At 44.5% G+C, this 15,097-nt stretch overlaps 2 protein-coding genes across 15 annotated transcripts in view; one reads left to right on the top strand and one right to left on the bottom strand.

The window, feature by feature from the left end:
• Positions 1 to 480: 480 nt before the first annotated feature.
• Positions 481 to 10,202, bottom strand: LOC133476390 (pannexin-1-like). Of its 2 annotated transcripts, none has more exons than XM_061769724.1 (6): positions 9,688 to 10,202; positions 7,381 to 7,502; positions 6,683 to 6,888; positions 2,306 to 2,810; positions 2,085 to 2,235; positions 481 to 1,867 (listed from the first exon to the last, which is right to left on the bottom strand). In XM_061769724.1, the coding sequence occupies exons 1-5, from the start codon at positions 9,866 to 9,868 to the stop codon at positions 2,095 to 2,097; spliced, it is 1,155 nt and encodes a 384-aa protein (XP_061625708.1). In that variant the 5' UTR covers positions 9,869 to 10,202; the 3' UTR covers positions 481 to 1,867; positions 2,085 to 2,094. The 2 variants fall into 2 exon arrangements, with proteins under 2 accessions (XP_061625708.1, XP_061625709.1); XM_061769725.1 differs by having other exon boundaries at positions 481 to 1,139.
• The window catches only part of LOC133476387 (meiosis regulator and mRNA stability factor 1), a 26,032-nt gene continuing 16,707 nt past the window's right edge, over positions 5,773 to 15,097 (top strand). For 4 of the 13 annotated variants that reach the window (XM_061769699.1, XM_061769698.1, XM_061769691.1 and 1 more), the window contains exons 1-8: positions 10,591 to 10,720; positions 11,219 to 11,432; positions 11,620 to 12,507; positions 12,638 to 12,788; positions 13,595 to 13,809; positions 13,885 to 14,002; positions 14,089 to 14,261; positions 14,532 to 15,053. In XM_061769699.1, coding sequence (XP_061625683.1) covers positions 11,280 to 11,432; positions 11,620 to 12,507; positions 12,638 to 12,788; positions 13,595 to 13,809; positions 13,885 to 14,002; positions 14,089 to 14,261; positions 14,532 to 15,053 — 2,220 coding nt within the window. In that variant the 5' untranslated portion in view covers positions 10,591 to 10,720; positions 11,219 to 11,279. Of the gene's footprint in view, positions 5,789 to 9,664; positions 9,733 to 10,590; positions 10,726 to 11,218; positions 11,433 to 11,619; positions 12,508 to 12,637; positions 12,789 to 13,594; positions 13,810 to 13,884; positions 14,003 to 14,088; positions 14,262 to 14,531; positions 15,054 to 15,097 lie in introns of those variants that run through there. The other 9 variants (XM_061769697.1, XM_061769696.1, XM_061769704.1 and 6 more) reach the window with 9 other exon arrangements.

Below are 15,097 nucleotides of genomic sequence, written 5' to 3'. Positions count from 1 at the left end.
TAATAAAATAAGATTTAAAAAAAAAATAAGATCAACAAGTAGGCGGGGTTTGTATCGTAAGGAGGCTATTATTCGAATGGATGAATAAAATAATGGAAAGTCTATATAACAATAATAAACAGATTGCAACCATCTTTGAAGGGTTATGGAGTAAAAAATATGAGAGGCAGTATCATAATGCCTTGTTTAATTTATTTGGTAATGAAAATCTAATTACAGTAAATTAATTGTTTAATTGAGTGTCCATTCCAAGCTGGCACTTTCATTCATGTCATTTCCATAATTCCATTACTGTATCAGGCTATTTTTAACATGCACATATTTCTAGTGGAATTTTTCATGCTTTAAGAAAGGTATCACTTCAATATCCTATCAAAACTATATGTGCCCATTAACTATTAATGTTCCATTTGTCTCCTAAAAGTGAAAAAAACTACAGTATTTTACAGCTGTAAAATAAATAAATAAACATCACTCATAAAAAGGCAAGTGCTGTATTGCAGTAGGCTCTTAACTACAAAATAAATACACAAGTCGTATACAATATGCACAGTAATACAAAGAGTATAGTTACAGAAGCATTGCCGACATTCACAAATGTTAGGAAGGCATTTACAATACACCTAAGAAAAGCAAAGAGTGCCATTAAAAGAATTAAAAACCTTATATTTATTTTAAACAATTATATATTGACTTTATCACTATTCAAATGTAGAACAAACAAGTAAGACTGAACACATAAAAGACACTTGAAGACGGATTTTGTGTTGTACAACAGTTGTGTCATTGTAGTAAACAACACTTGTGTGCAGTGACTTAAAAAAAGACTAAGAAACTTGTGAAAACTGACCTAATTTATCCAGCATGTTCAGATGATGATAAGCATTTCAAGGCTGCTATATGTGCCTTACAGGAGATAAACAGCCATCCATCCATTTTCTGTACCGCTTGTCCTCATTAGGGTCACAGATGAGCTGGAACATATCCCAGCCGTTTTTGGGCGAGAGGCGTACATGGTACACCCTGGACTGGTCATCAGCCAATAGCACGGCACATATGGTATAAACAAATGATTCACATTCACACTCACATTCGATGAACCTAACATGCTTTTGGAATGTTGGCGGAAGCCGGAATACCTGGAAAAAAAAACACAAGCAGGTGGAGAACATGCAAACTCCAGACAGGAAGGCCAGAGCCAAGATTCGAATCTAGAACCTCAGAGACTAACCACTAGGTTACCGTGCTGCAGGAGATATATAATGTTATAATCCTACTACAAATGTAATTGGTGGTTGCTTCTAATGGAATTGGTGCAACTAATGAAAAAAAATGTCACGAGAATGCAGGATTCATATCAAGTAACATCTAAGAGATAAAAACATATTGAATGAGTAACCATTTTAAATCCCTGCCTGTGTGGAGTTTGCATGTTCTTCCTGTGCCTGCGTGGGTTTTCTCCGGGTACTCCGGTTTCCTCCCACATCCCAAAAACATGCATGGTAGGTTGATTGAAGACTCTAAATTGCTCGTAGGTGTGAATGTGAGTGCAAATGGTTGTTTGTTTCTACGTGCCCTGCGATTGGCTGGCAACCAGTTCAGGGTGTACCTCACCTCTCGCCCGAAGATAGCTGGGATAGGCTCGACCCTAGTGAGGGTAAGCAGTACAGAAAATGGATGGATGGATGGACATTCCAAAGGCCCAGGGTTCGAAGTAGGCACTGGGCGTCCCTACTAAAGCAACTGCCCCCGCGACCCGACCTCAGATAAGCGGAAGAAAATGGATGGATGGATACATTCCAAACCACCGGTCGAAATCAGGTCAAACGTTGGTCACAGCAGGACTTGGTTAATGAGGTAGAAAGCGCTATAAGAAAATGCAAAAAAATATATATGTATATATTAACAGCCAAACCACCAAACATGTACACAAAGAACACTATTTTACTTGAGGAGTACAACAACTCTGTCACTGGAGTGTACAGACAGTTACCTTGGAGTACTAAGCGATACGTTAATATATTCCACCTTGTGGATGTGGACTCACTGTAATTTTATTTGACAAGACTAAATATCCTCCATACCTCAGTGGAATTATGATGTCACTTCCTTAGCTTTGTTTCGTGGACATGCCTTCTTACAATCCAACACATCTGTTTTCACCTGGCCCAGAGTTCGCAGTAGGCACATGGCGTCAAACCCTTCCTCACCAGCTTCTTGCAACAACTCGAGCACCTGTTAATTAGACATGTGAAATGAGTTCAACTCTTTACTAAGTTGTTATTGTTGTTCCTAACGGACTCACCTGCAGGCACTTGAAGGATTTTAATTCACTTAGGTTCTCCTGCAGAAACAGCAGATAGATGCTGAGGTCATTGTAGAAGGGTGTGATGATCCCCAAAGCACCAAAACCCGGCAGCATCTCATAAGGCCGGAGGAAGTTGGAACTTTGACGTGCAGGTCTGACAGCGGCGTACGCCACCAGTGGAGTGAGTAGGACATACACCCCAAGGTTGATGTAGCTGAGCAGTCGGAAGACGCCCACTGCCACAAGCTTACACTGGACGGCTGAGGGTACCCTGCTGTCATTGGTCAGCACCCCTGTACGCAAGTCACAAGGAAACTCATCGGTAACGGAGGCCAGTCGAATGTAGTATCCCAGGTAGAGGCAGGCAAGCAGCAGGATGAGCAGAGTCAAGCCTCGGCATGCCAAGTACATGATCACGAGGCGGTGAGAGAAGCGCTTGGTCTTTAGATATTGCTCAACTAAAGGATATTTGAAGCAACCCTCAGTCAGCTCCAGAGCACTGCTGCAGAGAAGAACACATAAAATATGTTTTTAAACCATACAATACCAGCGTAAACAAATAAATTTGGCAGCTGGGATAGGCTCAAGCACACCTGCGACGCTAGTGAGGAGAAGCAGTACAGAAAATGGATGGATTTAGTGCATATCAAAATGCATAGTGAATAGTTTTCAGTAAAGTATTTATCTTGAATATTTTTATTATGGGCGGGCACGGTGGACGACTGGTTAGAGCGTCAGCCTCACAGTTCTGAGGACTGGGGTTTAATCCCCGGCCCCGCCTGTGTGGAGTTTGCATGTTCTCCTCGTGCCTGCGTGGGTTTTCTCCGGGCACTCCGGTTTCCTCCCACATCCCAAAAACATGCATGAATTGGAGACTCTAAATTGCCCGTAGGTGTGAATGTGAGTGCGAATGGTTGTATGTTTGTATGTGCCCTGCGATAGGCTGGCAATCAGTTCAGGGTGTACCCTGCCTCCTGCCCGATGATAGCTGGGATAGGCTCCAGCATGCCCGTGACCCGAGTGAGAAGAAGCGGCTCAGAAAATGGATGGATGGATGGATTTTTATTATGGCCTTCATTGGCCAATATACAGTCTATCTATCCATCCATTTTCCATACCGCTTATCCTCACTAGTGTCGCGGGCGTGCTGGAGCCTGTCTCAGCTGACTCTGGGCGAGAGGCTGGGTACACCCTGAACTGGTCCCCAGCCAATCGCACTATACAGTCTATTATCATGCCAACATGTCAGGTCTATCAATCTATCTATCTATCTATCTATCTATCTATCTATCTATCTATCTATCTATCTATCTATCTATCTATCTATCTATCTATCTATCTATCTATCTATCTATCTATCTATCTATCTATCTATCTATCTATCTATCTATCTATCTATCTATCTATCTATCTATCTATCTATCTATCTATCTATCTATCTATCTATCTATCTATCAACTGTCCAACCGTTTTCTATCCTACTTATGTCATGGGTGTGTGTTCTGGTTGTTGTCTTCCCCCTGTCTCGTACACACCTGCTCCTGAGAGCATCTTCACCACCTGTGCCTCGTTCACCCTAATTACTCCTTGCATTTAACCTCGTGTCTCAATCTTTCAAGTCGCGAGTTCGTTGTACCTTGTCGTCGCGTTCCAGCATTCCTTGTTTCCACGTCACCGACTCACAGTAAGACTAGACCCGGTTCCGATTATCGACCTTGCCTTTTTGCCTCACGTTTTTGGATACTGTTTCCTTTTCGGATTGCCTGCCTGTGTACTGACCTCTGCCCGTATATTAAACCTCTCTTTTTGAAACTGTCTATTTGTAGTGGAGTCGTGCATTTTTGGGTCCTATCCTCTGTTCCGTTCGTGACAGAATGAACTGGCCATAACATGGACCCAGCAGACTCAACGCCTCTCGAAGCAGGATGAGCAGCTTGCTCCCCTCCACCAGCACAATATGATGAGACAGGTGGCCTCACAGTTTGAAGTTCTTATGAAAATGATTCAGAAGAAGGAACCAGTTGGCACAACACCCGATACCGCCACGGTACCAAAGTTTCCATGTGAAGCAGTTACCATGCAGCCACCTGCCACCTCCGCTGATGTCTGCCCACAACTCTCTCGACCGGAGAGGTTCTCTGGAGATTCTGGGAATATTAAGCCATTCATCACTCAGTGCCAACTCCACATTGAGCTGCAGGCAGCTGCCTTCCCCACCGAGCAGGTTAATATCGCTTTTGTCATTTCCCACCTGACTGGTCATGCGGAGGCGTGGGCTACTGCTGAATGGACCCGCAATTCCCCCGCATGTCATTCTTGGGCTTCTTTCATAAAGACGATGGAGCAAATTTTCCAGTATTCCACACCAGATCGTGAGGCAGCTCGCTCCCTTGTCACCTTACAACAAGGGAGGCGCAGGGTGTCAGATTACGCAATTGAATTTCGCATTCTAGTAGCTGAGAGTCAGTGGAATAACACTACTTGATGCATTTTTTCAAGGACTATCCCCCGCCGTCAAGGATCGTTTGGTCCCGCTAGACCTGCCGACCGACTTGGACACTCTCACTGTAAAAATCGACAAAAGGCTTTTGGATCACGAGCCGGACGGAAATCGGCGGAGGGCTGCGTCACTGCGCACTTGGAGGACGAGCTTCGGTGAGCAGCCAAACCAAGGCAGATCCCCTGTTGCCGGTCTCAATCCACTGGCTAACGTCACCACGGAAGAACCCGTGCAACTGGGCAGGTTCCATCTCTCCCCTGAGGAACGTCAACGCCGGCTGAGGGAAAGGCGGTGCTTCTACTGCAGGCAGTTGGGTCATTCCGTGAGCAACTGTCACGTCAAGGTTGCCGGTGCCAGAAACAAGGGTACGGGAGAGATGAGTCTGAATTTCATTAAGGAAGACCCTGCCCGGGTTCTTCCTAAAGTGACACTATGCTCTCCTGATCAAGAAATTCATACACCTGTATTAATTGACTCTGGTTCTGACGCAAACTTACTCAACTCCCTCCTCGTTAGACGGATGCACCTTAGAACCTTTCAAATAAAAAGCCACCGCAACACCTATGCTGCAGATGGCAGTTTTATGGGCAAGATCACTCACATATCCCTGTGATGAGGGATATGTTTCAAATGAAAATCCACAGACCCCATCAGGGGATCCTGACTTATCTCAAGTTCCCACCTGTTACCAGGACATTAAAGACTTTTTTTCCAAATCCAAGGCCAAATCCCTTCCACTCCACAGACCTTATGACAGTGCAGTTGACTTGCTGCCTGGAACCACACCTCTTGTTGTTCTCTCTTTCAGGGCCGGAACACAAGGCTATGAAGGAGTATGTGGATGAATCACTGGCAGCCGGGATTATTTGCCCATCTTCATCCCCTGCGGGAGCCGGATTTTTCTTTGTGGACAAGGAGGACAAGACTCTGCGACCCTGTATCGATGACCGGGGTCTCAACGACATAACTGTGAAAAACAGGTACCCTCTTCCTCTCATCTCCACCGCCTTTGGGTTCCTGGAGGGAGCCAAGGTTTTCACCAAACTAGACTTAAGAAATGCATATCATCTAGTCAAGATAAGAGAAGGGGGTGAATGGAAAACAGCATTCCACACACCAATTGGACATTACGAGTATTTGGTAATGTCTTTTGGACTAACTAACGCTCCAGCTGTTTTCCAGAACCTTGTCAATGATGTCCTGCATGACATGTTGAATGTGTATGTTTTTTGTATATTTGGACGATATTTTGATATTCTCCCCGGATGAGGAGACTCACATTATTCATGTCTGCTCTGTCTTGCAGCGGTTACTGCAGGATGAACTTTATGTCAAGGCTGAGAAATGTGAGTTCCACATGGTGTTCGTTTCTTTTCTGGGTGCTGGCTCCAGGTGAAATCAAAATGCACCGTTGCAAAGTTGATGTCGTGACTAATTGGCCCACTCCCACGTCACGCAAGGATGTACAAAGGTTCTTAGGGTTCTCTAATTTCTACTGAAAGTTCATTAGAAAATTCAGTTCTATAGCCTCGCCTTTGCATGATCTTAGCTCGCCACACAGACCTTTGTCAATCAGCTTTTCAGAAACTAAAATCGAGCTTTACCTCCGCTCCCATCCTCACTTTGCCAGATCTCAAACAGCAGTTTGTGGTAGAAGTTGATGCGTTTGATGCCAGTATAGGAGCAGTGCTCTCCCAGAAATGTCTCAAGGATGGTAATTTACATCATTGTGCTTATCTCTCTAAAATACTGACTCCAGCTGAGAGAAATTATGACAGCGGTGACCGTGAACTGGTGGCATAATCTCTCATGCAAAAACATGTTTTTCTTGTCCAAAGATTTCAGTGTGAAGATTGAAATATTCGGTTGTTTACCTCTGTGTGTCCTGTGAAGCATCCTTATCTTTAGTATCCAAGGATGCCAAATTCTTTGCCAGTTTAATGGCACGATTATAAAAGCGGTCAAGCTCCTCCATTATGAAGTTGAGATCCGAGGAGAGATGTGGGGCTGCAGTGAAGCGCCAGAAAAGCGCAGGGATATACACAAGGATGGCCAGTGAGAGCAGGATATATGGAAAGAACTACATGAAAAGAGAGAGAACAGATATATGCATTGTCACTTTTCATTCATAGGGTCCAAGGTGGAAAAATTCTGGACTTGGCATGTCCTCTCGCCGATGTAGTCATGAGCAGTTTTTTGCTATTGCATCTATGATTGATTGTTATGGCTGTATCATTCAATTACATATCATCAAGGTGCAGTGATGATTCCCCCTACTAGTGAATGTGTAAATGGAAAGTAGGCCTACAGTAGAGTCACTGATGGTGTAGTGGTGCACTCGCCTAACTTTGGTGCTGGCAGCGTGGGATCAGTTCCCACTCAGTGACGGTGTGAATGTGAGTGTGAATGGTTGTCCGTGTCCATATGTGCCCTGCGACTGACTGGCGACCAGTTCAGGGTGTAGTCCGCCTTTCGCCCGAAGTCAGCTGGGATAGGCTCCAGCACTCCGCGACCCTAACCAGGATAAGCGGTGTTGAAAATGGATGGATGGATGGATGGAGGCCTACAGTACCTTGTGAAGCCAGAGTGGTGAACCATCAGCTTGTTGTTGTACTGCTGCCCAGCAAAAGGAATCCACATACGCTGCTTGTCTCCAGGAGAAGTTAGTGGGGGCAAAGCAGCTGATTTGTGTTCCTGAAGGAGCATTTAATTAGGGAGTTTGATACACACATCAACAATTTTCCCTTTACACATCCAATTGATACTCGGAGGTTTATAAATATACTGTATGTACAGTTTTATTGTGGTTGTACTGTGCACATTTACAATAGTGTTGAACTGGGCTGTACCATGCTGAAAGCTGCATTTTTTCCCCCCTTTCGACTAGCTAAATAATCAAATAATCAAAATCTAAGAAACAGCTCACAGTATAATGCAGTGCACTTCAATACCACTACAAACTTCAACCCCACCATTAGACATGGTGTCAAATGAATACCTCTTTGATAGTGTCAATCAACTGAACATTGTTATCTTGGTAAGTTATTGATAGAACTCTTGTACTGGTTCACATTAGTGGTTACGGTATTGTATTTTGGGCGGCACGGTGGCCGACTGGTTAGAGCGTCAGCCTCACAGTTCTGAGGACCCGGGTTCAATCCCCGGCCCCGCCTGTGTGGAGTTTGCATGTTCTCCCCGTGCCTGCGTGGGTTTTCTCCGGGCACTCCGGTTTCCTCCCACATCCCAAAAAACATGCCTGAATTGGAGACTCTAAATTGCCCGTAGGCATGACTGTGAGTGCAAATGGTTGTTTGTTCCTATGTGCCCTGCGATTGGCTGGCAACCAGTTCAGGGTGTACCCCGCCTCCTGCCCGATGACAGCTGGGATAGGCTCCAGCACGCCCGCGACCCTAGTGAGGAGAAGCGGCTCAGAAAATGGATGGATGGATGGATGGTATTGTATTTTGGTTTTTTTTAGTAATTGAGGTTCCAAACTCTAGTATGGACAGAGAACAAAATATTATTTTGGGCGAAGATGACCCAAAAAGCAAACTACTAGCAGCCTAATATTTTGGTTACAGATGATCACATTACTTCAGACTAATGAATGGTACTGTATAAACGTCATATTATGATACTGAGTGGTTAACACTGGCCGAACAGTCCAAAAACATGCACCTTAGTTCAATTAAACCATTTCAATAGTCAGTTGGTGTAAATGTGAATGTGCAAGGTTGCCTATTTATAAACAGTGTCAGCCCTGTGACTGGCAGGTCATCAATCAGCCGGTATAGATTCAAGCTTGCCCACGACCCTGAACAGGAAACCAATATACAAGATGGATGGATGGATAAATCAAAGTAGCTATCTGCTGGGACCTTGGTTTATGCAACACAAAATGAAGCTGCACTCTATTCTCAAATCTGTACGAACACAAATGTCAGAACATCGACTCTGGTAGAAAAATATGTTGACTCAGTAGATTTGAAGACCTCGTGGTACGGTAATTGCTGTTCATGGTCATACTGCCATAACTTCCTGTGTGCCGAGTCTCTAAAATACAATATAAACAAAAGTAATGTGTCACTTGACCATTAAAATTATGGAGTTAGTCTTCACTTTGGATCTTCCAGTCTTCTATCGGAAATTATACATGATGTTGGAGTGTGTCTGTGGGAAATTGTGCCCAAACATTGAGAAGAACAAACCAAGTATGGTGAAACTGATGCCAAGGTTCTCACCCCCCATACCAAACTCATCCAACTATGCCTTTATGGACCTCGTTTTGTGAAGCATGGCAGCAAAAATAGGTCTTGCACCACAAAATTGGACCCATACAATGTCTTGGTAACCATACAAAATGTCTTGGAACCACACAAACGTCTTGGTAAAATGAAGAATTAAGATTCACAGGTAATTCATGATATGAGCCATAATATACCCCTTGACTGGCAAATGCATTAGGAAGGGGTGGCACATTGTTTGTCCACGCATTGTTTGACGCTAGTTGCCCTAAACTGCTCACTTTGGCAATGCATGATGGGCAGTGGGCATTAACCTAAGACGATTATATGGTTGAACGGTTTATGGGGGTGTGTAGAAGGTGGATTTATACGACATGTACTTGGACAAGTCCACATGCTGCAGCCGAGACGTGCATGTGGTCCTGCAATGGTCTGTCTGGGCGTGATCTAAGTAAAAGGGTGGAGCCCAACGTCACATTTCCACATTTCATTTCAAACCTCAAGCAATGCAATTTTTTTCTACCGATATAGTCATTGCATATTCAAGCGCATATTGTAATTAAAATTAAACGGGAAATCTATGTTCCAAAGACATAAGCGTACGTGTTTCTTTCAGAGGGCGCTTCGTCGCTTACCAACGGACACTTCCTGAGCAAAAGCGAGCGAGATGAGAAACAAAGGTAGGCCCACGGCCAGGAAGGTCACTATCTTGTCCACGGCCAGCTCCAGTCGTATTCCTTTGTACTTTGCCTCCGTGGGATCCTTCAACAAAAAGTCCGAAAAAACGTATTCTGTTGCTACGTGGGCAATCGCCATGGCGCACGGAGAGGATAATAAATAGATGAATGAAAGTCGTTATATTTTGAATGAAATGTATGAATTGAGCCGAAGTAGAAAAAGAAAGCATGCAACTCTGAGCCGCTATTGTTCATGCATCTCTATTCACCGGTGGGATGACGGTGGAACCTGCTGTCCCGTTATTGTTGTACCCACACCACAGGCACCAGGGAGCGCTAGTGGCCACCATTTTTTCTACTCCACTGTACATTTCTTTTATACGTCAATACTGTATTTACAGTATAATTTTCTCCCAAGACTATGTGACTGTAAAATAAAATGAAGTTTCAGGGTGAACATATAAATGCACAATCCATTGTTCTCTGGACAATATCCAACTCATTTTAAGAGTGAAAAGTCAAGTGTTGCAATATACATGTAATATGATTATCCATAAAGTGTGTAATATTGTAGTTGTGTCAAATCATGCTTTAAGCCAAGCTTGCCTTTATTTAATAATTTAATGAACTAAAACTGAACTAAACTGAAACGCAATCAATTAATCAAACACTTCTGATTGATTTGATTGAATATTAAAATAGTGAATTATAAATCACACTGTATATATTAAATTTGTGTCCTGGTTGTTATCTAATTCTTTTCCTAAAAATAGGACGTTTGGACCATAGTTTGGAGTGGACTCTATCTATGGTTTGGAGCGTAGATGAGGATAAGCGCGAAAGAAAATGGATGGATGGATGGATGGATGAATTTGCGACCGTTGTGAGTACTTTCCGGCAGAGGTTGGTTACAAAAAGGTGCGCGTTTTCGTCGTGCGAGCTGGCTGGAGTGGAGCAGTATACTTGAGAAAGATGTGACACACGAAACCTTGTAAGGTATTATTTTATATACATGTACACGGCGTTTTGCTGAATGGCCTTTATGACAGTGTCATGATTATAAATGCAACATAAAACAGGAAGTGCTCCAAGCAGTGTGTATATCAGATAACTAAGCTAGCCATTGTTAGCTTAAACGAAACCATTGCTTCGCCAGGTAAAGGTTAAAACCTATGTGACGTCTAGCTGTGCTTCGTCGTTTACGTTTAGGTAATAGTCAAATGGCCAGTCAACACGCAGGGACAAGTGTAGTATACATGGCTAACGGGCTCGCAAACAATGTATCACTTGATAAACTCGACTGGCGGCTGCTACGACTACATCTACTAAAACTCCGCAGTGCACGGACACTACGGATAATCTTACTGAGCTAAAGTTTTGTCGCAAGTGCGCAATCAATTCACTTGTGCAACAACAGCACCACCTGTTCTTCAATAAACTTAGTTGGGTCATCGAGTATTCGCCCGCTTTCCTCTTTTGTTTCTTCTAGCAGGAAAGAATGAGAGAGGAGGGAGATCAAAGTATGGTGAGAGACCTCTCGAGGTTGGACAATGGAAGGACTGGGAAAGGAGAGATCCGTATGCAGCCCGAAAACCTCCCCATGGATCGGGCATCCTAAAACAGAATCCTCGACTCTTCTATGGAAACTAAAAGACTGCTTCACCACCGATGACACACCTGTTGCTCCTAAGACAGATAAAAAGGTACAGTATGTCACAACCTACTTATGTGCTGTTCAGAGGTGCGCAAAGTTATCAATCTTTTTTTAATATATTTTTTTAAAATATAAATCTCATAATAATGAAACGGAATGTTGTCCCTCAAGTAAGAAATCCTGCACTTTGCCAATGTACAGCGTACATATGAATGTACTGTTCTTCTCTCTGCTAGGACAATGACATGGACAGTAAAAAAACAGCGCTGGAATTGAAGGATGTCCCCCCTCCCCCTCTGCACAATGCTTCAGCCTTCCAACCACCCCAGCTCTTTCCTGTGCCCCCTCTCCCTTTGCCTCCTTCTTGTTTGCGTCCTCCTCAGCCTGCACAACATCACCATCGACAGCAGCCTCCACTGCAGCAGCCGCAACAAGAGGGGCCCAGCCCCAAAGTAAGCGTATGCGCCCACTGTGATTACTGCATCACCAAGGGCTATGGATTATCAGATGGTGGAGATGATGTTGGTAGTAGCATAGCTGGTGTTGTCCCACACTATGGCGCCCCTGACTCGTTGCCAAAGCCCATCTACAGCAGCAGTAACACTAGCAGGTCTGGGCCTTTCTCTGTAGCCTCAACTGTTCTTCAGTACAAACACGGACTGAGCTGTGAACATAAAGATGATGCTTATGATCCGCTGCCCAGTTGTGGCTACAAACCTGAGAGGCGCTCTTCTGTCACCACCTGCCAGCCCATCTCAGCACAGCCCCACACCCCTTGTTGCCCAGGGCTCCTTAACACCTACCCAGGTGAATCTCTTCCAATCAACCCAGTCTCTTTCCCTTCTCAGCCCCTTTTGGCTTCTTCACTCTCACCCATTTCTGCTCTTCCGGCTTCCTTGCATGGCTCTTGCCTGGCCTCTTCTGGTTGTTATATCTATGGTATGGACTGCAGTCCCATTGTCAGAAGAACCCAGACAAGTGCAGCACTCTGTGATAAACCTGCTACTACCACCATCAACACCTTATCCACGTCAGCACATCTCAGCTCTAATCCTATGCACCTAAATGTTGAGAGAATGGTTTGTGTGAAGGGGGCGCACTGCTGCAAGGATTGCTTGTTGAAGGTTGGTAAAGTTCTTCACTGGTTACTCATTTCTTGAACATCACTTAAGGTGACTTAGATGTGTGTTTGTATTGCTTAGTCTTTCTTTATTTCCTGACACCTGTATGATTAAAAAAAAAAATTTTTTGCAGCCCCTGAACGGTTTTGCGTCCAAGTCAGAAAAGGTGTGGCCCAATATTCCTGTTCCCCAAACAACTCCAGTCTCTATCCCCATTTGTAACGGATGTGCCACCTCGTCTGAGAGTCTGGTGCTCAGCCAAGGCAAAGCTGGCCAAAAGTATGGTGAGTGCACTTGAGTTCATGCATCATAAGTGAAGACTGATTGTCAGGTTTTTATGTAAATTAACTCGTCCTTTTCCTGTAATCCTTATCAGTCATTTGCTTTTAAGAATACAAAAGTCAGCAGTTTATGATTTACGACATACAGTACATTGCAGTACACGGCAAATTGCTAAACCACACTTGCTTCCTCGTGCTTGGAAAACTCATTAGCGACACAAACCAACACACAGTTGTTGGTCATCAACTGTAAGATGCAGTCTCTGTCAACAATGTTTAAACAGATTATTGTGATGGATAGTTAGCGAGGCTTTTCTCTCCCACCCACTTGTTCTGCTCAGAAAATCGTGAGCTCCTGTCAGTCTAAATTGTGTGGACTAGGGAGTTTGCACTAACATTGAAACCAATACCTCTAGACTTGATGACTTCGTACTCAAGGAACAACAGAATTACAGCTGTGAATGATCAATATGTTATGTCCATGTACATAAATTGGTGGATTACAGCACAGTCAAACAATGAGTGACGCCTGAAGCGTCACTTGATCCAGATTCGAGAAGTTGTATACTCTCCAAAGAGATGATGCAACATTATTGTCAAAGTCAAATCGCATGGATTGTTTAAACAGAACGTGTCAAGACGGCATAAAATACCCGTGCACAGGGATTAGTAAACAGTGTTGCGTAAACATTTTAAAATGTTGGAACACTTTACACTGTAAAGTCTCTGTAATTTTGACTGAAGAGCAATGCATGGCATTCCTGCAAAATTGACCATTTTTTGAGAAACCTTTGTTGTCTGTTGGTCAGGCTCACCAGAAATTGGTGGTACAGAGAACATCCCCCCTGTGGGAGTGTTTTGGGACATTGAGAATTGCAGTGTGCCTAGTGGACGATCTGCTGGGGCCGTGGTGCAGCGTATACGCAGCCGGTTTTTCCAGGGCCACCGTGAGGCAGAATTCATTTGTGTCTGTGATATCAGTAAGGAGTGTAAAGCAGTTATCCAAGAGCTCAACAACTGTCAGGTAAGCTGTTAAACGTTCATGGAAAAACACTGCTTGATTAGGAAACGCGCCATGTGAACACACTTTATTCACCAGGTTACTGTGGCACACATCAATGCCACAGCCAAGAATGCTGCTGATGACAAGCTCCGCCAGAGTTTAAGGCGCTTTGCTGAGACCCACGCTGCACCCGCAACTGTTGTCCTAGTATCTTGTGCGTGCTGCTCAGATTCTCAGCAATCATTCGTAAGGCCTTATTTCACGAAATAATTGTGTAAACTGTTGTCTTCATTTCAACAGCTGATGTAAACTTTGCAAGTGAGTTGAGCGATCTGCGCCATCGCCATGGTTTCCAGATAATTCTGGTCCATGGTAACCATACATCTCAAGCCCTGCTGCAGCATGCCCACCATCATGTGGCTTTTCAAGAGATCACAGCTAACCTGCCTCCACGCATGTTTGTCAAAACACAGGTAGGCATTAAAAACATGTACCGTTTTTTACTGTTAACTATTTTCTTTTGAGAAAGGTAAGTGATGGCCTCAATCTGGGGAGACTCATCTTGGTATAGACTTGCAGGAGGACATTTCATTTATAAATCTGAACCTCTTATGTATTTACTTTTTTTTTTACCCAATATGCGCCACTCAACAGTCTGTTTTTCTTTTTCTACAAAAAAGGACATTTAAGTGTAAACCATATAAACCCAGACAGGCCCGCTGTCTTTTCGTCCCCTCCTTCAGCCCAGTTACAACCTGCTCTATGTCCACAACCTTCCTGTCAACTGTGACAAGAGCCTGTGGAATGCTGTTAAGCTCAGGCTCCGCCGCCTCTCAGACAACTGTGGTGGTAAGGTGCTGGGCATGTCCCAGGGCACAGCTGTCCTCCGTTTTGGCAGCCCCGAGGCAGCATCACGTGCGCACAAGCGAATGGAAAATGAGGATGTGTTTGGCCATCGAATCAGCCTCTCTGTCTCCCCGAGGCCCAGAGACAGTGCAAGTCTTGAGCGTGAGCTTCAGTCTCAACCCCATCACGTTCCCCTTCCTCAGACATTGCCCCTGCCTTATCAAAGCCAGGACACAATGTTTACCACACCTCTAGCCTCATCCTCCTCCTTTTTGCCCCTGGAAAAGCCAAGGTCGCCCAGGAGGGCACGGCGATCAACCCGCCCATGCTACACACCTGGCCCAGTGCCTGAAAGGCCCTACAGCCCCAAGAGAGGGTGCTCTGGGCCTCCGGGTGGCGCTCCTGCAAAACCCCATCAGGTCAGCAGACTCGTCTGTGCCTGCTCCCTGTTGACATCCATTGC

The sequence above is a fragment of the Phyllopteryx taeniolatus genome, chromosome 4 (assembly GCF_024500385.1).
Source record: "Phyllopteryx taeniolatus isolate TA_2022b chromosome 4, UOR_Ptae_1.2, whole genome shotgun sequence".
Taxonomy (NCBI): domain Eukaryota; kingdom Metazoa; phylum Chordata; class Actinopteri; order Syngnathiformes; family Syngnathidae; genus Phyllopteryx; species Phyllopteryx taeniolatus.
Note: the sequence above shows the minus strand (reverse complement) of the source record. Positions and strands in the feature narration are given on the sequence as shown.